At 41.3% G+C, this 23,166-nt stretch overlaps 2 protein-coding genes across 6 annotated transcripts; one reads left to right on the forward strand and one right to left on the reverse strand.

Annotated features, from left to right (window-relative positions):
• Window positions 1-12,184: 12,184 nt before the first annotated feature.
• On the reverse strand, window positions 12,185-14,831 carry FAD2 (fatty acid desaturase 2). The gene is made up of 2 exons (XM_078582609.1): window positions 14,653-14,831; window positions 12,185-13,506 (listed from the first exon to the last, which is right to left on the reverse strand). Exon 2 carries the CDS (start codon window positions 13,487-13,489, stop codon window positions 12,356-12,358), a length of 1,134 nt encoding a protein of 377 aa, XP_078438735.1. The 5' UTR covers window positions 13,490-13,506; window positions 14,653-14,831; the 3' UTR covers window positions 12,185-12,355.
• Window positions 14,832-17,763: 2,932 nt separating this feature from the next.
• Window positions 17,764-22,269, forward strand: LOC144709178 (protein N-terminal asparagine amidohydrolase family protein). 5 transcript variants are annotated; one of them, XM_078582611.1, is made up of 10 exons: window positions 17,764-17,860; window positions 17,950-18,177; window positions 18,921-18,985; window positions 19,064-19,160; window positions 19,552-19,590; window positions 19,811-19,987; window positions 20,103-20,281; window positions 21,080-21,199; window positions 21,453-21,564; window positions 22,017-22,269. In XM_078582611.1, exons 1-9 carry the CDS (start codon window positions 17,804-17,806, stop codon window positions 21,559-21,561), a joined length of 1,071 nt encoding a protein of 356 aa, XP_078438737.1. In that variant the 5' UTR covers window positions 17,764-17,803; the 3' UTR covers window positions 21,562-21,564; window positions 22,017-22,269. The 5 variants fall into 5 exon arrangements, with proteins under 5 accessions (XP_078438737.1, XP_078438736.1, XP_078438741.1 ...); XM_078582610.1 differs by lacking the exon at window positions 22,017-22,269 and having other exon boundaries at window positions 21,453-21,689; XM_078582614.1 differs by lacking the exon at window positions 22,017-22,269 and having other exon boundaries at window positions 17,765-17,860; window positions 17,977-18,177; window positions 21,453-21,689.
• Window positions 22,270-23,166: the final 897 nt, after the last annotated feature.

Raw genomic sequence — 23,166 nt, forward strand, 5'->3', positions numbered from 1 at the left:
GTGGGACAGAACTGGTGTTGGACCCCATAGATCAGAATGAATCAGTTTAAGGTAATTATTTGTTTTATGTAAATTCTGAGGAAAGGGCAATTTATGGGATTTTGAGATATTACACGAATCACAAATGATCAATTTTTGGGAATGCAAAACAGGGAGACCATATTTATTTATTAGAAATGTCAATGTTCTGAGTTGGGGGTGTCCCAATCTCCAGTGCCAGACTTCCTTAGAGGCTCTTTCTCCAATGTAGGCAGATTTACAATTGGGCTCGTCCAGGTAGTAGAGCCCATTTCTAATTGTTCCTCGAAGGAGAATTTTGTTGGTGGCCTCGTCCTTCATAAGACAAAAGGATTTATGAAATTCAACAAAAACGTTGTTATCCGACGTAAGTTTATGAATGGAAAGTAAATTATTAGTTATGGATGGAACATGTAATATGCTATTAAGTGACAGAGTTTTATCGGATGTGGTGATTTTTGAATTCCCAATAGCTAAGATGTGCAAACCTGTTCCATTACCTATATGGAGTTGATCTTGTCCTTGGTAGCTCTGGGGCTGGTGTATGTAGCTTGGATCAGCAGTAACGTGATGAGTAGCCCCGCTATCCGGGTACCAGCCTTGACGTTCAGTAGTTACATTGTGTTCAGCAGAGAATGCCTGAGGATATCTTCCAGATCAATTGTGTTGGGAGGAGGAGAGCCTGATGAATCCCTGGCATTCCCTTGCTCTATGTCCATATTGGGCACAGATTTGACAGCGAGGTTGAAAGTTCTGGTTTCGTCCTCGTCCCCTATTGGAATCCTGCTGTTGACGCCAATCCTGCCGTCCATGCCAATATTCAGATCTCTGACTTCGTTCTTGCTCAGTTGAGTTCTTTTGGTTGCCATGCCAGTTACCATTCCTTGATCCTCGTTCATGATCGGTGGTTTGCCAATGATCATTTCTTGACCCACGTCCGTAGTCAGAGTTCTTGTGAATTTGCTTCTGGACAGTGTTTGCCATCAGCGGAGTTCCATTACCGCTTCCTTTATGATGATGATTGAGATAGTCATCGTGAGCTTTTAAATTCGTGACAATCTGCTCAAAACTCAGATGATCAAGGTTAGCATTGATACTAATAACGAAAGAGGAGTATTCAGGAGGTAGGCCTCTCAGGAATGTGTAGATTTTTTAAGGCTCGTTGACTGGGTGTCCTACCATATCCAGGGCTTCGACAACTGACCTGAAGTGCTTGATGTAGTCTTCCACTGACATTGTTCCTTTCCCAATATTTGCAAATTTTCTGTTTAGCTCAATGATTCTAGATTGGCTCCTCCCAGCAAAGGTGTCTTCTAGAGCTTTCCAAGCCTCTCTTGCTGACTTGGCTTTGATTACGCAGGGCAGAACTGACTCGGAGATGGTGGATTGGAGAAAACCAAGAACTTTCTCATCGACCCTCCACCAATTCTCGTATTATGGGTTCTCTGACGTGTTCCCATGCTGATCTGCAATGGAGATGGGGGGAGAAGCAGTTCCATTAATGAATTTATTCAGTCCATACCCGTTGAGGAGAGGTTGGACAACGTTCTTCCACATTTGGAAGTTGCTTGATCCTAACTTGATCGCGATAGTCACTCAAGGAGGGATGACTATGGGCACATGCCCTATGGCCGTCATGCTTGATGTGGCAAATGGAATTGCAGCGACAGAGGAGGCAATCCTTTCTTCTTCCATGATGAGGTCGCCCAGCTCTGATACCATGTAAAAGATCTTCGAAGGAGGTTGATAGAAGAAGACAGAAGAAGAGAGAATAGAGAAGATGAAGGAGAAGAACACCAAGGGAGAGGTGTGACCTTAGATCGTTGTTGATTCCTTAGTATCAAAGATTACATGAGTTTGTTTTATAGATCCTATAAGTGTTTAGAGAATAGTAAGTAGCCGTTGATCGAGATATATCCGTTGTAACAGATTACAACGGATATATTCGTTTAAATTCAGATGTAATCTGCACCGTTATAATAAAATGGGTGCACCGATCTTGACCATTGATCGGTGCAATGAGCCCATTTCCGATCTAGATTATATCTGGACCGTTATAACTAAATGGGTGCACCGATCACGACCATCGATTGGTACAGTGGACCCATTATCATCCTAACCGTTATAATCCTGTCTAGATTTAGTCCTAACCGTCTATATTTAATCCTACTCTATGTTTGAACCTATATTTAATCATGTAATCTAAATCTCTAATGAGTATAGTATGTACGTTCATTTTACTACCTAATCTGGATTAGACCTAGTTGATGATCGTCACGCACAACCATTGTCCTGGCAAGTTGGCGCACTAGCCTTCTGGTGCTGACTCCCTAACAGTAAGAAGAGTTGGCCTGTAACTCACGCAGAGAATAGCGTGAAAATTATCCATGTCGTCGGGGTCGGAGATGTTGTAACTATTGTTGGTGATGATTTCATCAACGGTCTCCCCGCCGGCGTCTCTCACCAGCTGGCGAAGGAAAAGAAAAATACGAGCGACAAAGATCAGATTGAAAACCCCTAATTAATCTTGGGAAGCGTAGTTTTGGGTCTTCTTCTACCTGTTTAATATACGGGTCGCTAATGAAAGACCATATGCCCTGTGGAGAATATTTGAAAAAGATGATGGGTTTTAGGGTACATGATGTTTGACGCTTGCTCGCGGCTAGGATTCATGGAAGGAAAACGAACGGAGCGGGAAGAACCCAGTACGTTACGCGCCTTCACCAGCAACCCGTTTTTGTGATACGTAAATTTTTTTATCAGCAATGGTGCATCATTCACCGCATGGTGAGTGAAATTCGTCTCAGCGAGATCATTCTTCTCCTGATTTTTAAGATTTTTTCGATGTATATTTCAAGCATAACCAGATGCATTATGACGAATCAAAGAGAATCAGGTATCTGTTTCAATTTAAAATGTCAAAAGGATGGCCGGATAAAAGAAGTCAAGAAGGCCAAGAAAAAGTAAAAGAAACCGTACTTTCTCTCTCTCTCTCACTTTCAGTCGCGCTCTTTCTCTCTCTCCCTCGCTCTCTCGAAATGTTTCTGACTCTCCCTTTCTCTTGGTCGTGTCTCTGCCCCTTTGCTCGCTCGATCTCTCTCTCTCTTTCTCTCTCGCATGATCTCTTTCTCTCTCTCTGCACTCTCTATCTCTCTCGCATGATGTCTATCTCTATCTCTCCGCGCCCTCTTTCTCTATTGCATGATCTCTAAAAGTAACAGGGGAACCCGTTGTTAATCGGCATCGACTAATCCGGCGAGGGAGAAGGTTCTTGGCGACCTGAGCCAAAGTCTGGTGATTGCAACAGACGATAGTGTCCGCAAAAACATAATTCTCCTTCGGCGAGTTCCCCGGGGGAACGTCGACAACGTACGACTACGCGCCTTCACCAGCGATGTGATTTTGTGATTCGTAAAAAGTTTTTATCAATAATGGCGCATCATTCGCCGCATGGTGAGTGAAATTCGTCTTAGTGAGATCATTCTTCTCCTTCCTGATGGAGAAATAATCTTGACTCAGTTATTTTAGGAGTGGTAGTTTTTTTAATAAGTCAAGAATGACCAAATCGGCATGGCATACGGAGATGTGGAGGCAGCAGCTTATTTTGAGGAGCTAAAGACTGGGTTTCTTGGAATACCAAGAACATGGACAGGTGTGTGGCCATGCTGAGTTTAGATCCATAGGCAGTTATGGGGGAGTGCCTATAAATATGTAGGTGTTCCATTGTTGTAGTATGATGTGTGTATCAAGGTTCCTTTCTCTCTCAAAGTGTTCTTGCATCTTGTTTCTCTGTGTGAGATCAAGAGAGTGAGGGCTTCGAAACCTTTTTCTCTGTGTGAGATCTAGAGAGTGAGTGACTGTCATTCCCTTCTCTGTGTGAGTTGCTGAAGTGAGAGAGCTAGGTTCCAACACTTGCTATTTAGATTCTATCGATGGAATTAACTAGATTTTTGGATAAATTTTAGTTTTATTTATCTATCCAATTTGATGAGCGATGTGGCAACTCCAGTTGGCACATCGTACATCTGGGTTTTTCTCGGATCTGAAAATTTCTCTCTCTTTGCACTTGCATTTTTTAAATGATTTTCTTTTGCCTCGGTTTTTGGCACACTTGTAAGTGGCAGTCAAATGCTAAAACCGGGACGTATTTTACTGCTGCAAGAGAGAAGAAAAAAAGTAAAAGAAGAAGAATAGTGTGAAATAAAGAAGAAGAAAAGTAGTGATGAGAATAAGAAGAAGAAAAGGACAGCAACGATAAGTTGCCATAGTGTCAGGCTGTTGCAGCAATCATCCTTTTCCAAGGTTCAAAATATAATTACGAAATCTATGGAACTGTTCCTTTCTTCTTTGTTTCCAAGGCATCAGGTCCGTGGAAACCTATTTGATAAGCTATTTTCTGTGGGAGAGAGGTATTTTCCCACTTCAAGAGAGAAGAGAAGAAGTAAAAGAAAATGAATAGTGTGAGAACAGGATACAAGGAAAAGGATAAACAACGGATTCCCCTATACATGCTCTGTGAATCGATCAAATGTATCCGTACAAGCCAATCGGGGTGTATACATGCCTTGGGGTGTATAGATTTAGGTCAAATCTAGATTTAGGTTCGATGGAATTAAGTACAATGTTGCAACTCCAGTCGGTACATCGTACTCAATGAGAGATTCATACTCAAATATTATTATATCATGAGTAATCATATTCGAATATGAAATCTACAGAAATCAGTATTGAATTCAAAAACTAATTACGAAATCTACAGAAATCATATTGAACTATGAAATCTAAAATAGATCAAAATTCATGTATCAGATTCAAAATCTAAACATGCTATCAACGAAAATAATATTCGAATATGAATTCTAATATATATAGAAAATTTTGAATTCAAAAAACGAATATGAAATTGAAAAGCTATGATCATATAATCTGTGGTTATTCTATGATCGCAAATTTAAATTCACAATCCAATTTGACTGTGAATTTAAGATCTATTCGTCTATCTGGATTCGTTTTGTTCATTCTGTGTATTGGATTTTTGATTTTCATGACTTCCATACACTTCATAAATGTAAAATCTAAAATTATAAATGACGATACGCATCGATAATTCATCTGTATTTTTTAGAGTTATCTGTTCCTCAAATTCATCAATAATTCATCATATTACTGACCTATGCATTTTCAAGATATGAATTTATCTGTTCTTTCAAATCAATTGGATTTCTATTGATTACTGCAAAATTTAGATCTCATTATCTTTTCTTCAAATTAAATCTGGATTTCATCTGATTGTGATTAAAATATAGATAATGGGCATAAAAAATATTATTTTTTTAATATGCCCCTCTACACTTCTACTGTGTGAGTAATTAAATGTTACATCTCCCCATATTATTTTGTATATTTCATTTTAAACATTTACCTCTATTAATAATTATAGGAGCTCATGTACCCTTCCAGATGCTGATTGCATCCGCATTTGAGGGCAACCGTAGGGCCGAGCAAATTGCAAACCGTAGCTCAAAAAAATCAGCCAACGTAAGGACACTCCTTGTAGCTACCCGCAATGTCGCAAACGTTCAACCACATTCTCTCGGAGGCATGATTGTAACATGCGTTGCGTGCCAATCGAAGATGTGGATGCAAGAACGCAAACATGGCTCCAGTCAGCGAAACCCAGTGTTCCACTTATGCTGCAAGGATGGCGAGGTCGCATTGTCGGCGTTTCCCAAACCGCCGACACCGCTTCTTGCTTTGCTCGAGGGGACAACAGAGGAGGCAAAGCACTACCACAATTTTCTTTGAGCCTACAATTCAGCTTTTAGTTTCACTTCTAGCAGTGCAAATTTTGACAGTTCCCTCGTCGACAACCATGCCAGTGTGTACACGTACGGCATCTAAAGCGGTGTCTATCATCAAATTTCAAATGCTCTACTGCCCCCCATTGGTCAAGCTCCTTGCTTCGCTCAAATCTATATCTATGATACAAACTACCAGATCGAACGACGAAGCTCAATCTTCCCCTGTCTGCATCGCAATATCCTTGAAAAGATCCACCATTGTCTGAGTGTGGCCAATCCCTTTGTTTTCCAGTTTCAAACGAACAACGAAGAAGCACTTCTCACTGCATCCACCCAAGAATTTGAGCTATGAGTCGGCGGGCCTTCTGTCCCCAACCCACAGGCTCTGAAGTTGATGTTCTTATGCCTGGAGACGGAAACGAAGGAGGTGGAAGGCGCAACATTATTCATCGGAAGCATGGTGGGGGCCTACAGTTCGTGAATCAACTCAACGTGAATTATGATCCACTCTACTTTGTGATGCTCTTTCCGTATGGTAGTTTGGGGTGGAGCCTGCAACTAAAGGAAAGAAGCAAGGTGATGATGAACCAGTTTTATGCCTACCACTTCATGGTTTGAGACTCATCAAAAATGCTTCATCTTTCTGGTCGGCTATTTCAAGAATATGTTTTGGATGCTTACGCCAAGTTTGAAGAATCTCGCATGCTTTGGATTCACTACAATCAGACGATGTTGCGTGCAAGCCTCTACCAAGGGTTGATTGATCATTCTCCCCCCTTCCTTCACCGGCGGCCCCCGCTACATGCAAGGGTTGTACCAGGATGTCATGGCCATCGTACGAAAGATGGGAAAGTCAGATTTATTCATCACCTTGGCTTGCAACCTAAAATGGCCCGACGTCACGGAAGCTCTACTACCTGGCCAGGAGTCACAAGATCGATTCGACCTCTGTTGTCACGTTTTTCTGTTGAAACTGAAGGAGCTCCTCCATTTGAGTATCGACAAGGAAATATTCGGCAAAGTAAAAGGTCGTGTGTAAGTTGTCGAGTTTCAGAAGCGTGTTCTCCCACACTCACAAGTGGTCTGGATACTAGACGATCCGTACAAGCCAAAGACTCGTGAAGACATTGACAAGATTGTGTGTGTCGAGTTACCTGATCCCAGCGACAAGGAGTTGTTTGATTGTGTGACAACATATATGATTCATGGCCCTTACGGTTCTACAAACCCAAGATGCCCGTGTATGAAGGACGGAAAGTGCTCGAAGAAGTTTCCCACGGAGTTCATCAGCTCAACACAAGTAAACAATGATGGTTACCCTCTATACCAGCGCCGCAATAATGGTTGCATCGTCCAGAAGGGTTCGCATCTCATTGACAATCGCTAGGTTATTTCATACAACAAGTATTTATGTAAGGTGTTCAACTGCCACATTAACGGGGAAATCTGCTCTTCCATCCAGTCGGTGAAGTACCTGTACAAGTATGTCTACAAGGGCCACGATCGCATTCAAGCCAGAGCATCTTCTAAGGATGCTCCAAGAGACGGTGGCATCGCCGGTGCAGCTCAAGACCCTTATTCACGCGATGAAGCCCAACAGTATCTCGACGCCCGATACGTATCTGCATTGGAGTCTTTTGGTGGATTTGTGAATTCAACATGCAGAAGATGTATCCGTGTTGTATGCTGAAGCCAAACCAGTCAGTGAAATTATGGACAGGTCGGCACGCACACCCCTCACAGAGTGGATGTGGTACAACATGGAGCATCCAGAAGACGAAGTAGCCAAGCGGACGCTGTACTATGACTTCCCATCTAATTACATGTGGAACGATTCCACTCAACATTGGTCACGACATCACCGACTGTAGTGTATCAGAAGGGTGCACTTCGTGTGCCCTCACGATAGTACACAATACTATCTCCGATTGATGCTTCATCATGTTTTAGGAGCAACATGTTACGAAGATTTGTGCACCGTTCATGCTGTTGTTCATGCTGTTGTCCATGACATGTATCAAAGAGCTGCTCAAGCGCGTGGCCTACTCCACTCCGATGTAGAGTTTGACAACAATCTCGCATTGGTAGCAGGCGTTGTTTCTCCCTGTCAAGTTCGCAAGCTCTTCGCGATGATACTACTGTACTATGAAATCTCCCAACCAGACGTGATTCTCGAGAAATACATTTACGCCATGTCAGAGGACATCCGTTTTGCGAATAGTGCTTCGCAAGTGACTAACCCAATATGGAAAGAAGTTTTGAGCACGCTCGAGTCAATCCTCTACCACGATGGATCTTTGCTCGCAGGATTCCCTGGGTTTCCCCAAGGCGTCGAACTCCAGCTGACAGATACAGAATGTGGGCCAAGCCAAGGAAACAACATCTAGCAAGCAATCCTTGCTGCAGAACACCTACAAGGCATGCTCAACGTAGAACAACGACAAATGTATGACGCAGTATTTGAAGCCATTGAATCCACAGAACGTGCTAAGGAGACCAAGGTCTTCTCTGTTGATGGGCCTGGGAGATCTGGTAAGACGTTTCTCTACTCAGTTATTCTCGCGCAGATCAAGGCCTCTCGCATTAACGCCATATCAATTGCGCAAGTGGTATCACGATGCTTCTTCTAGAAGGAGGGCGAATGTTGCACTCAACATTCAAGATTCCGATTCATGTCACTCGTATCTCAACATGTGGAATCTCACCGGACTCCCAGATCGGTCGCCAAATTTAATAACCAAGCATGATAATTGTGGACGAAGCTCCAATGATGCACTGCCACATTTACGAGACGCTCGATCGGTCTATTCGAGATGTGATGAAGACCGTCGATGCAACTTTGGAAAGTATTCCTTTCGGCGGTAAAGTCGTCGTGATCAGACAAATGCTTCCAGTCATACCGAAAGGCACACACTCAATGATCATTAGTTCGTCCCTCAACCGAAGCAATGTATGGCGCCATTACTCTGTTTTTTGCCTCTAAACCAACATTCGTGTTTCATCCAGCCTACAAGCGTGGAGCAAGTTCTTACTTGCCGTTGGAGAAGGGCGCGTTGGACTTGATGTCCATCTTCCAGTCGAGATTCAGCGCGTCTCCTCTCTGCCTGAGCTGATTGCCCAGGTTTATGGCACCTTCGAAGATGGCGAAACTCAATTGATAGCAAAGACAATTTTGACACCTCTGAATGATAATGTGGTAAAGGTCAACAACACGGTACTCGACCTCTTTCCAATGAAGTGATGGAGTACTTCAGCTTTGACGCAATCCCTCTTGGCGAAGTGGAAAACGAATCCCTCTACCCAACCGAGTTCATCACTCCACAAGCTCCGACTCAAGATCGGGTGCATTGTGATCCTTCTATGAAACTTGAACACACTAAAAGGTCTATGCAACGGGACTCGGCTTCAAGTGGATGGCTTTTTCCCAACAATGCTCCAAGCCAAGGAAATTTCTACGGCGAAGTCCATCTCCTACCACGGATTGAGCTACACCCGTCTCAATCGAGGCTTTCATTTTGATTCAAGCGCCTTCAGTTCCCAGCTCGACTCGCCTTCGCGATGACGATTAACAAATCCCAAGGTCAGACTCTTGACACAATGGGGTTATATCTACCCAACCCACTTTTCACTCACGGCCAACTCTACATCGCTCTCTTAAGAACGTGAATTGGTCCAGCAGGAATCGTGTTTTGCGATAACGACGCGAACCAACTGACTGTGACTAACGTCGTTTACATAGAGGTTTTCCGTTAGGAGATGTCATGTAGAAGGCGATAGAAGAAGAGCTTCTACGCTCTCAGGTACACCCTCAATCTCTGGCGTCTTTCTCATCATCACCAAAAACCTCCAAAACTAAGATCAATTTAATTTCAGCTTCCAGTAAGCTGTTCCCTTATCAGGGCTGCACTAAACCAATCATCATCATCATCGTCGTCGTCGTCCACATCATCATCATCGTTGTCTTCGGGGCAAAAGATCCACCCGTGAAAGTAATACATGCCAAGGAGTTCTTTAGCGTGGCGAGCGAGCATATGGTTGGAATCCTTCTGATCGTGTGGCTGAGAGGAAGCATGCGGAAGGATCTTCGCCATCTGAGTTTCTCCGCCGTCGCAATGCGGCACCCTGGTCTTCATGGGCAACAAGGCAAGCCACTACTCTCTCTCTCTCTCTCTCTCTCTCTCTCTCTCTCTCTCTCTCTCTCTCTCTCTCTCTCTCTCTCTCTCTCTCTCTCTCTCTCTAATATATATATATATAGAACACACTTCCCCTCTCTCTCCCTCTCCATCTCCCCCTCTCTCTCTCCTCTCTCACTTTCCATTTCTCTTTCTATAAATATCTCTCCACTTCCCCTCTCTTTCTCTCTCATCTCTCTCCCTCTCCATCGCCCCTGCCTCTCTCTCCTCTCTCACTCTCCTCTCACTATATCTATATATATATCTCCACTTCCCCTCTCTCCCTTTCCATCTCCCCTCTCTCTCTCTCCTTTCTCACTCTTTATCTCTCTTTCTATACATATCTCTCCACTTCCCCTCGCTTTCCTCTCTCTCCTCTCTTACTCTCCTTTTTCTCTCTCTATCTCTCTCTATATATATCTCCACTTTCTCTCTCCCTCTCCATCTCCCCTCCTCTTTCCTCTCCTCTATCTCTATATATATATCTCTCTTTCCAGATCCCCTCTCTCTCCCTCTCCATCTCTCCTCCCTCTCTCCACTCTCCCTCTGCCTCTCTCTCCTCTCTCACTGTCTCTCTCTTCCTCTTTCTCCTCTCTCAATCTGTCTGCCTGTCTACACTCTACACTGCTGTCCACTCATTTTTTCCTGGTCTATATTGCATAAAATCTTTCTCTCTCTCACCATACACTTCCCGCCTCTTATTTTATTGGCCTCTCTCCCTCCCTCGCTCTTTCTCTATCTCCCCCTCTCTTTCTATCTCTCTCTAACACAATCTTAATCTCTCTCTCTCTCTCTTTCACGCATTTATTTATTGTTGAAAAAGTTTTCGTGCGCCGTTAGACAAAGACAAAAACGCATTAGTCTTAGACAATCAATAAGGCAACCGACGAACAGAGATTAAAAAATTAGTCAATTTAATGCATGATAATTCGTCTCCTCTGACTTCTTCACTACAAGTTCCGGTATGCATGATTATGCATCGTATAATACAAACAAAATGTCATTATCTTATAAAAAATTAATCACCTACTTATTAACTCTCAGGACCTACCGCCTTCCTACGTCCTTACAAATGTCGCGATCGCAGAAAAATAATTACGAACCAAAAATGTCCAGCCCTTAAAAGTCTCCTCTTAAAGTTCGGTCAATCGAATAAATTTTATTCAGATTCCCAACTGGAAACTTTTGGGGTAATTTATTAAAAGAGAGTCAAGTATTTTTTTTGTTCCACATTTCCCCAATTGGATATACCAAAAACTGTACTAGAAAAGTTATTTCATAGATCTTGGTATTCGGCTTTGATCTAATTTATTGATAAAGCCAAATGGCTGGCAATATGCAAAACAATAATTGCACTGCCTAATCACTAAATTCAATAATAAGCGCCGCCCTAGTAGATTGATAAAATTAATATTTTTTTCTGTAGAGAGATAGATGGGTTTGTGCGGGAGGTAAAAGAAAATAGAGTTTGACAAATGTAGAAATGGACCCTGGTTACGGAAATTAAATTAGTTAGAATGATGCATACAAAGAATTAGATCACTAGATTTAGGTATGTCTTTTGAAGAATTAAATATATATAAACGTGTGGGTATAAAGTGAGATAGAGACAGATGGGTTAGTGGGAGGTCAAAAACAAGACGAGTTTCGCAAACCAAGAAAGAGATTGTTAAAGAAAAATAAGAGATTTCAACTGGTTAAACTTATGTCAGCGTGCGGGTATAAAGTGTGAGATAAAGACAGATGAGTTATAGGGAGGATAAAAACAAGATGAGTTTCGCAAACCAAGAAAGAGATTTTTAAATAAAAAAAATGAGATTTCAACGGGTCAAACAACTAATGTCGATGTATGGTTATAAAGAGAGATTGAGATAGATGGGGGCTACTGGGAAGCCAAGAACAAGATGAGTTTCGCATATCCAGAAAGAACAGAGATTGTTAAAGAAAAATATATATGAGATTTCAACTGGTCAATAAACTAATGTAAATGTGAGGTATAAAGAGAGATAGAGATAGATGGGTAAGTTGGAGGCCAAAAACAAGATGAGTCTCTCAAACCTAGAAAGAGATTGTTAAAGAAAAACAAGAGATTTCACCTGGTTAACCAGCTTATGTCCATGTGTGGGTATTAATAGAGATAGAGACAGACGCAGTTAGTGAAAAGAGATTGCTAAAGAAAAAAAGAGAGAGAGATTCAACATCGGTTAAACAACTCCACTTCAAAGCACCGCAATTAGCAACAGGAAAGCGTCAATTTCCCATCAACAAGAACCAAAAAAAAAAAACAAAGACCCCAAAAGAACAAAGTCCCCACCGCTTATTACCAGACAGACAAAAAAAAGGGAGGAACAAAAGAAGAAAACCTCAGAACTTGTTCCTGTACCAGAACACGCCCCGGTTCTTCGTCCCGTCATCCGGCGCCACGTAGAGGCACTCCTTAGCCTCCCTCCACATAGCCTTATAAACAGGCGTCCCATCAAAGCGATAGTACTCACCCAGCAGAGGCTTCACCGCCAAGGTGGCCTCCATGGCGTGATAATGCGGCATGGAGGAGAAGAGATGATGAACAACATGGGTATCGGTGATGATATGGAAGACCTTATTCAAGAACCCATAGTCCCGATCGACGGTGGCGAGCGCGCCACGTAGCCAGTCCCACTCGGCGGAGTCGTAGTGGGGGAGGGCGGGGTGGGTGTGCTGGAGGAAGGTGATGAGGACGAGGAAGGCGTTGACGATGACGAGAGGGAGGAGGTAGAGGGACGCGACGGAGGCGAAGGAGAAGGCGGAGGAGAGACGGTGGACGACGAAGACGGCGACGGCGAGGCCGACGTCGGAGACGAGAATCTGGACGCGTTCTCGGTCGGAGTAGATGGGGGATGACGGGAGGAAGTGGCAGGCGAAGGAGTCGTAATGGCGACCGGAGACGTTGAAGGCGAGGTAGAGAGGCCAGCCGACGGTGAGAGAGACGAAGAGGGTGAGGAACCGGCCGGGGGGGTTGTTCAAGTACTTGGAGAACCAGGAGAGTTGGGATTTCGGCTTCGGGACGAAAACTTCGTCCCGGTCCAGGCTGCCCGTGTTGGAGTGGTGACGACGGTGGCTGTACTTCCAGGAGAAGTACGGGACGAAGAGGGCGGAGTGGATGACGAGACCCACCGCGTCATCCACCAGGGAGTAGTCGCTGAAGGCGTGGTGGCCGCACTCGTGGGCGATGACCCAGAGGCCCGTCATCACGCTGCCCTGGGCGAGCCAGTAGAGGGGCCAGGCCAGGAGCCGGGCCGGGGACGGGAGGGACGGGATGACGTTGACGGCGAAGTAGAGCAGGAGGATGACGATGGCGAGGTCTTGGATGACGTACCAGGACGAGCGGAGGATGGAGCGGCGGAAGCAGTGGGGCGGGATGACCTTCTTGATCTCGCCCAGCGTGAACGGGGGCTTCGTCGTGGGGACTCTTTGGAGCGGCTCGGTCTCGTCAACCGTCATCCGTCCTCCCGCTCCCATGGCTGCTCTGCTCTGATCTGCTCGTCGGAGGAAGAAGAAGAAGAAACGGGGTTAGGGTTCTTATTGGAGCACGGGTCTCCCCTCTCGTCCACTCGTTTCGGGGGTTGATTTCCGCCATTGAAAATTTTTAATTGTGAATTGTTTGTGTTGGGTTGTTTGGTGGATCAAAACAAATTTTTAATTGAAAATTTGGTGGATTGTATTGGGTTCGGGTTTCGAGGGGAAGCGACAAAACAGCGGTTTGAGGCTGGGAGTGGCGAAGAGGAGTGGGGAGAGCGGAGGAACTGACCGTGGCCGTGAGTTTCGGATTGGGAAATCTGTCGAATTGTTCGTGGAATTTGTTTTACGGGTGGGTTGGGTTCTCGGGAATTGGGGGTTTTCACCTTTATTGTGGGGAAATGATCGCGCTTTTGTCAGAGAAAAAGGAGTGGAAAGAGGAGACCGTGCAGTGATTTGAGCATTAAATGCGTCGTTTTTGATGGAGTAGAGAGCGCGAGTTTCTGGAATGTCTTCTAATGGAACGGTTCTTCAGATTTGGAGTGTTTTGAAGCGTTTAAAACCCTAGTTTGGAAGACTTCCACAAAAAATCCAGAACATTCAAATGCATCGTTTTGATGAACAGAGGAGAATGCGAGTTTCTGGAATGCCCTAGTTTAGAACGGTTCTTCGGATTAGTTGTGTTTTTTAGCGTCTAAATCCTGATTCGGAAGGCTTCAACAAAAAATGCAGAAGTAAATTTCTCGTTTTAATGACTAGTGGAGATACGAATTTCTGGAATGCCTTTTCATGGAACGCTTCACTAAATTAGGAGTGTTTTTCGCGTCTAAACCCTAATTCGGAAGGCTCCATCAAAAAAGACAGAACACTAAATGCATCGTCTTGACGAATAATGGGGATACGAATCTGCGGAATGCCTTCTAATGGAACGGTTTTTCAGATTAGGAGTGTGTTTTTGGCATCTAATCTCTAATTCGGAAGACTTCAACAAATAAAAAAGAAAATAGGAAGAGAAGAACATATAGAACAGTTATTATCTAGAAAGCTCGAATCCTCGTAATCACACCAGGAAAAGAGTCCCGAGATCAGCAAAAAAAACCGCAAAAATAACGTTTTCCCATCGATCAAACCGAATGAATCAAATGAAAACTAGGAAATGCAAGTACCTGCGCGCCTTTCCTGCTGTCGGCACCGATTTTCACTTTCCAAGACGCGCAAGATGGGTGGAAGAAACGTGACGAAGGATCAAAGAGTGATAGAGCGAGAGAGAAGGAGAGTAGAGGTCAAAGAAACTTCCTCCGATCAGCAGCTGATCTCTCCCTTTCCGCTCTTCTCCAAGAACAGCCATTGCCTTGAAGCTCGGTATGTATACTTCCCCCGCCATGAAATCGGCTCGTCGGACTGCCGAAAAGCCACGTGGCATATATCAATTGGTTGAACCTCGGGACGGAGCGAACGATGGAAACGGACGGCTGGATTTGTTTTACGCGGATCTCGATAAGCGAAATCGGACGGCTCAGGTTCGGCCGTCTAACGGAGACAGTAAGTTACGCAGATGCCCTTCTAAAGCTGACACATTAGCTTTCCCGTGGCGCGAATCTGCAAATCGGGATTTTTTTATTTTATTTTCGCATTTTTAATTCGTTATTGTGATTATTTTTAGGTGAATTTTGTTATTATGGTTGGACATTTAGGACTGAGGACCGTGCCTAGGGTTTGACATTTTGGACCGGGGACCAGCCAGATCACACTGAACTGGGACTGTTGTTCTGCCATTTCAGGTTGGACGGCTTGGACTGGTCAGATCTGGTCTGATGGTCAAATTTGACCGGGCTGACAGTCAAACCAAACATTATTTAAAAAATAAAAAATATTTATATTGGTCAAAGTTCCTGGTTGAAAGACCGGTGGGAAGGGGGAGAGAGGGTAAACCGTGCGGTCTCCCTCCTATTATTTGTCCTCGTCTTCTCTTCTTATTTTTATTATCGTCTTCCTTTTATTCTATTGTTCTTTTATTCTGTTCTTCATATTTTTCCTTTTATTTTCTTCTTGTTGTTCCCTTTTCTTTTTTCTTTTTTTCATCTTCTTGTTGTTCTCTATTCTTCTTTTTTTCTTTCATTCTTGTTTTCATCTTACGTTCTCCCTTGCCTTCTTTTACTCTTCATTTCTCCTTATTTCCTTGTTTTCATCTTCCGTTCTTCTTTCCTTTGTTTTCCATTTTTCTTCTTCTACTTTTACTCTTAATTTATCCTTATTTTCTTCTTTTCATATTTTGTTCTTATTTTATCATATTTTATTCTTCATTTATATTCTTCTTCCCTGTTTTTCTCTTTTTTCTCTTTATTTACATACGTTCTTTTTCTTCTTCTTCTCTTTTTATATTATTGTTTTCTCTTTCTTCTTTTCTTTTTATTTTATTATTCTTTTCATCTCCCAATATAGATTCTATATATCACTTTGCAATACATTTTTCATTTTACAATAAGTTTATGACCATTCCTTTATTTTGACTTTGACCAGTCAACACAATTGGAAGTGGACTGGAGCGGGACCAGGCCGAAACTGAACAAGACCGGACCATACTATAAGTTGGGTTTAGGTTCTAGCAAAAAACTCAGGCCAGACAGGGACCATCAAACCCTAACCGTGCCAACCGGACCAAATCCAGACCGTAGGTCAGCCATTTGGGGCCTACTGTTTGGTCAGGCAGGTTTAGTTCCAAGGGTCAAAATGGACTAGAGCCAGAGTCAATTAAAAAATATTATTTTACATTTTTACTAAATTTCTTTAAAAATATTAAAATAAACTATTCCGAGAGGTCTCTATCGAGCTCCTCGAAGGGGAATATTTGACATTCCATGGGCACCCACTTGACGAAGAGGAGATCTTCTTTGAACGCCTGCTGCAACGATCTATCGCAACTTTTACCTCTATCCTACCTCTATCTAACTTTTCTTCTTGACCTCTACCGGATTACCAGATTCTTGACCGGAGCTCCTCGAACTGAGAAATTTTAGATAAGATTAATGTTTTGATTACGGATATTAGAAGGATATCTTAGGCCTCAGGATATGGATGTTGCAGATACTGGATATTGAAAATGATATATAACTCCGATATCCGGACATTGGATATCCAAATCCATACCAAAAATTGGTCTGCGAATAATGATTATCGATATTCGTGTACCGGTTTAAAAATAGGGGTCATATGAAAAATTGTAAAGTTTATTAATACAAATAGTTGAAATCATTTTACTGTTGAAAAACATCTTACATTAGATCCATTGATATACCTGAATTATAGATGAGATAATAATGGGCTCCGTAATGAGAGCAATCTGATCCATTCTATACTGGGCCAGACAAAGTAGATCAATCGAAAACCATTAAGAAAATTTAAAAATGCTTAAACAAACAATAAATATGAACCCAAATAGTTTAGTTACTTACAATGAGTTATTTGGAATATATCTCTATTCATACGTAAGATATAAAAAAAACCAACAACTGATATCCGATGTCGATAACCCAATATCTTTGTCTAGCCTTTGAGACAAGGGCCAATGTCGATATGGTACAGATAATGGTATCTGATATCGGTACTGTTGCAACCGAGATCCAATACCCTCATCCGGTATGAAAATATCATTATGGACAGATATCGGATAAGCCCATTTCCGAGATCCGGTTCAGCATCCATCCCGATATTGTCATCCGGTTCTATTCAAAAAACCAATATCCGACGCTGATACCCAGCATCGTCGTCAAACCTTTGAAACAAGGGTCGTTGTCGATATTGGTACATATAACAGTATCGGATGTCAATACTGTTGCAACCGACATCTGATACCGTCATCCGGCATCATGATATCTCTATGGACAGATATCTGAGAATCCCATTTCCGAGATCCGGTTCAGCATCCAACCCAATATCGTCATCCCATATCAGGGTAAGGACACACTATTAATAATGTTTAGGCCATTGCTAAAAACCATATCAGGGTAAGGACAAACACTATTAATAATGTTTAGGCCATTGCTAAAACCCATATCAGGGTAAGGACAAACACTATTAATAATGTTTAGGCCATTGCTAAAACCCATATCAGGGTAAGGACAAACACTATTAATAATGTTTAGGCCATTGCTAAAACCCATATCAGGGTAAGGACAAACACTATTAATAATGTTTAGGCCATTACTAAAACCTGGACCTTAGTAGGACACAACAGTTTTAGTATTTATATGTTTTCAAACTCTGAAACAGACTAGACACAGACTGCTCGCGGAAGAACAGAGAAGCGCGGACGTAGCGATGATCTTCGTGGATGGCCTTCCGTGGCCTCCTCCGAACTTCGATCGTTCTTCAGAGGTAGTTTCGATGATCCATCAATCTTTTCCGTCATTCGCTGAGTTTTTTTTTTCATGAATTTGTTTTTGCGCGATGTTTTTCTGTGCTAGAGATTCAGGCCCCAGTTGATTTCGCAGGAACAGGGGGATTTGGTACTGAAATCGTTGCTCGAGCATTCGTCGCTTGTCTCCGCCTCGGATCGGCTTAAAGCCATGCCGGAAAGGAGATTATCGATGGTGTCGGATGATCCTTCCAACACTGAGCCGTTGTCGCCTTCTTCGAGACATGTGTACGTGTTTCAGAGGGAATTTGCGACAGTGGACCCTGAATTTGTAGAGGTGAGGGGCGTACAGCCTTTTCCAGTTGTTGGTTTATGTGTTTCTGAACGATCATTAAAATTTGCCTGTGTGAGACTGATCTTTGGAGATTACATCGCCGCATGAATTATAGAATTTAGGATCTCAGACCAAAAGCATGTCTGTGATGAAAATGGGTAAATTTTTTCATTCGGCCCGTAAATTTCTTTATTCATTCTTACGACGTTGGACTGTAATTTTTACAAGATCTTGTGCACGGAAAACTTTGAGTTTAATCAAGGTTTCTGGAATGTCAGACTATAATTCGATCTCTATTACGAACTAACATTCAATCTCTCTCTTCTGGAGGGATATCTGGTATAACTGGATTTTGGGGGGAAACGATCCTAACAATTTCCCCGAGTAATAAATAAGGGTGTAAAAATACGCATTGAATTTTCACTCATTTTACTCTCACTTCTCCCCCAGTCTGATACGGGCAAAGGATTATGTTTCAATTTCCGATATGAGAGTCAGTCTATTTCGTCCATTATTTTGACATGGCTTCTTGTTCACTGTATTGCTTTAATCGCCTCACCAGTGACAGAATTCATAAAGTCCATGAAATGCCTTCAAGAATTCGAAAGTGGATAATACTGATGAATGATCAATTTTCTAAGTTTAGTTTTCCTTTTTTATTAACCGATCGTTCCTTACATGAAAGTGTTTTGTTGCCTCCCTCTTGATCTCTCTCTTTCTCTCTGTCTCTCTCTCTTTATGAAAAGCTAGCTGGGACGGACGAAGCAACTACCTGCGTGGCTTTTATCATTCGCGAACAGGATAGTGGAATGTATGAAACATGGGTTATGTCTAAAATGGTTTTTTGGTTTACGTTGTTCATTATTTTCGTTCTTGTGTTTAATTTCAGTATCTCCATTGCCCATTTGGATTCTCCAAAAGTCATCAACATGGGCCTTGATCAAATGTTATCCTCACTGGGTCGACGCAAATTGGGTCGGCTAGATGTCAGCTCTCTCCCTCTGTCTGCCTCTCTCTCTTCTCTCTGCCTCTGTCTTTGTGCCTGTCTCTTTCTTCTATCTCTATCTATGTCTCCATATTTGTCTCTGTCCCTGTCTCTCTCTTCTCTCTCTGTCTCTGTCCCTGTCTTTCTCTTCTCTCTCTGTCTCTGTCACTCTCTCTCTGTCTCTGTCTATCTCTCTCTTTTCTCTGTCTCTGTCTATATCTCTCTTTTCTCTCTGTCTCTCTCTGACCCTCTCGGTCTTCTCTATCTCTCTCTCCCTTTCTCTCTCCCAACATATTTATCTCTTCATTTTTTTCTCTCCCCTCCGATATCTATCACATATATTTCACATGCGTACGACTTATTTTTGAAGCTAAATGGTGATGTTTTCCCAGGTTCATATTGTCGGGGGCTTTGATGATGTTCTTGACAGGGTAAGTGCCCTGTCAGTTTCGACATTTTTTACTTCTTCTCCTCCGGACTATTAGACAATGGTGCCGATATGTCGGCATAAAAAACACAATAAATGCTCTTGAATATTTATTTATTGATTACGAGCCGATAATTCACTTCTGTTTGTAAATATATTTAACCAAATGTAAAAAAAGAGGAGTTCATTGTGTTCAAACGTTCATAATGCAAGTTTGTTCTCAGGACACTGTGGGCTGCATGGATAAAGAACCAGGTCACTCAATTCCACTGTGTAGAAAGATCATTGAAGCGCTGAAGAACAGACAAGAACACTTTCATATCAAGACATTGTGTGTCCTAGGTCATAACACAAAATTAAATGCAAATGGAATCACTGTTCCCATTATCGCTGGTGTTTTGGTCAGTGAGCCGTTTCCTCTTTTATTTGAGAATTTGAACTTCTTTAAGAGGAATGTTTACTAGTTTTTTTTTAATATATCGGAGAAAACGCTGATGATTTCTTTATTTTTTCTAGGTAGATACTTCTGTTGGATCAATAAGACCGGCTATCTTTGATCAAAGTTCACGTTGTCCGGACGAGATTGTCAGAAGGGTACGTGTGACAGTGGCCTCTGGGGATTCCCGTTGGAAAGGGAAACTAATGGATACTTATGACACTTTTTCTGATATATTTGTAATCGCTCCATGCTCATGGTAACAACATTTAATCAGTCATCTTTATCGTATTTTGATTTATAATATTTTCCATAATTGCTCTTCTGTCTTGTGATTAAATAGTTGGCATTGATTCTTGAAAATCATTTCTGTCTTGACAACCCTCAATTTTTTCTTGGCTGATACTGTGTCCTTATACATTCAGTATTTTCCTTGTTCATCTTTATATCAATAAAAATATTTTCCAGAGTATTCATTATTCTCAGGTTCAATGTCTTTTCGCACCAACAACTACCAACTATTGGGTTTCATGAGTTCTCGGGATTTCTTTAAACCAAAACTAGACAATGTATATTTGTTACTGTGAATTTTGATTATTGTCGAAGTAAAAAAGAAAACATTAAAAAGATAACATGATAAAAAGATATTGCGGGCCAAGAAAACATTAAAAAGGCTCATTTTTTAGTCTCAGCATCATTATTTATCGACAAGAGGAGAACCCTTAATCCAATACGGAGCACCATTAAGCCCAATAAACTCACTTCCAACGGTAACTACATTTAAGTGATTACTTTTTCGTTTCTGGACAGAATTTTTTCAACTGGTTTTTGATCGCCGTGTGATCAAACAGTTGACATTTTTTTCTGAAAACCAAATCTATCCCAAAGTACTAAATAATGATTTCTTTGATGACATGGTGTCTTTATACATTCGGTATTTTTCCTGACTGTTCAATGTAATCTAAACAAAGAACCGATGACAGAAATTTATTGCCATCACATTTGATTTATATCTAAGTGGCTTCGAATCATTTGTCCTTCTGACTCTGTAATTCAGGTCTTACAATTGGGCGCGCATTGCGTCCAAGTTACTGCAACTTCCTGACTCAGAGATCCTATCTAATTGCTCCACCTCCCCGCAAGCTGAGAACCCTAATTTTGTGGAGAATGAAAGAAGGTCTCGTCTCTGTCTTAGCTTTTAATGCACATCATTTAGGATTTTATTGCTTTATGAAATCTTACAGCCAAATTATTTCTTCAATGCCTGCGATTTTTTCAAAAGAAAAAAAATTAATTTCTAAGGGGGTCCTCTTTCTTGTTTTGGCGCCAGCATTTTTATCAACTTTGTTAATTATGGTATTGAAGAGTATTACTCAGAAAAGGTTATATTCCATGAACACTTCTAATCTGTTCAAAACCTTGTATGACAGGGTCTTCCGTTACTTGATAGGAAATCTTGACTGGAGGTTGACTTTTCCTAATAGAAAACCTAGAGTCCATGAGAGGGTACCGAGTGGAGGGTGGAGGATATGCAACTAAGAGGTATGTTGCTTAGCCGCTTCTAACCTTCTCTCGGGTATCTTTATTCTCTAGATGTTTCATTCTGTAAATTATATTGAATATTGATGTTCTCGTCTTGATCTTAATCAGGAATCATTCTTATGAAATGTCTTTCTACCATTTTATTGACCAAGAATATTAGATAGTTTATAGGATGAAAATCATGTGGAAGACTAGGAGACAATGTTGAGGTAGAATTCATTGGGAAGACGGAAATCCATCAGTAGAAATATATTAGGAGATGAATAAGAAGATTAGGCAGTAAACTGCCTGATGGTTGATGTGAAGATTTTTAGTATTTCGATTATTCCTAGTCATTTTCATTAAGTTTTTTAGATATCGAAGAATTCATAGACCCCACTTTATTTATTTCCCTCAAACTTAGATCTAAATATCTCATGCTCTGAGAATAACATTTGGACTTTCTCTTAAAGAGTTGGATGATGCATCAGAAGTGGGCCTGCATATGCGTCGCTTGATAGTGAAGATTGTTTAATATCTGATGATTTTTGTCCAAGATGAATAATAAAGATGTGCATAATTTGTTCAAGAGGGCATGCATAGTTTGTTCGGTAGAATTATATTTAGACATAAGCTGCCTAATTAAGGGTTTAGAATTCTTAGATCGCTTGATATTTTATGTTACTTCTGTGAAATATCGATTTTTGTTGTACAAAACTGTACGTTAAGTTTGGCTTAATCCCAATTTGGCCATAGTCTTGTCTGGCTTGGGTTAAACCTTCAGTCTTGTTCAGGTCTATTAGTAATAGTGATTGTCGAAGTATAAAGTCAAATGATTATATATGTGTTATGAAGTTTAAAATGATTAAATGTGTTTTTAGAATGATATTCTGACTCTTTTATGTTTAAGTATTATTGTGGAACTTTTTGACATCATAATCATAAAGTGAATAGTTTTCTAATATTATATATATTAGAATTTCTATTATTATATTTAGAGAGATTTTTTAAGTTGGAGCATATATTTCAAAGTTGTTTTATAAATTAAAATATAGATTCTAGAAACATGTGAATTAGTTTATGAATTTTTCTGATTTTAATTACAGTCTCCCACATGTCGTTACTTGATCAATTCATGGCATAAACCAACAGTTGGTTTATGCCAACAATTAACTGCACTTTTCATTGAGCCAATCATAAGCTAACATTATAATTTCTAATGTGTAATAAAACTGGCCCAATCAAAAAAAGACAATTAAAATCACAATAAATGCAATGTGATAGTGGACGTGTGTGAGGACATAAAAATCAGATATTAAAACTCAAACGAATGTCCAGTCAAAGCATTAATTGAATTAACCATATTTATACTTTAAATTTGATGGAAGAGAATTTACTGGGATCATGAAGTGTACTTTTTGGAGGATCTATCCATGTATTTTTTTGTCGATGGGCACACGCCAACTTGTGGTTTTAAATAGAAAAAAATGAGATAAGAGTACTCTGAAACTTTGAGAATAATGTGATGCGTTATCCTATCAATAGTGATCCAACTTCAAATCATAATATATGATGATCTAGAAGGAATTTTGAGGGGATCTTTCTCTCTCTCACGTCTATCCA

The sequence above is a fragment of the Wolffia australiana genome, chromosome 11 (assembly GCF_029677425.1).
Source record: "Wolffia australiana isolate 7733 chromosome 11, ASM2967742v1".
NCBI lineage: Eukaryota > Viridiplantae > Streptophyta > Magnoliopsida > Alismatales > Araceae > Wolffia > Wolffia australiana.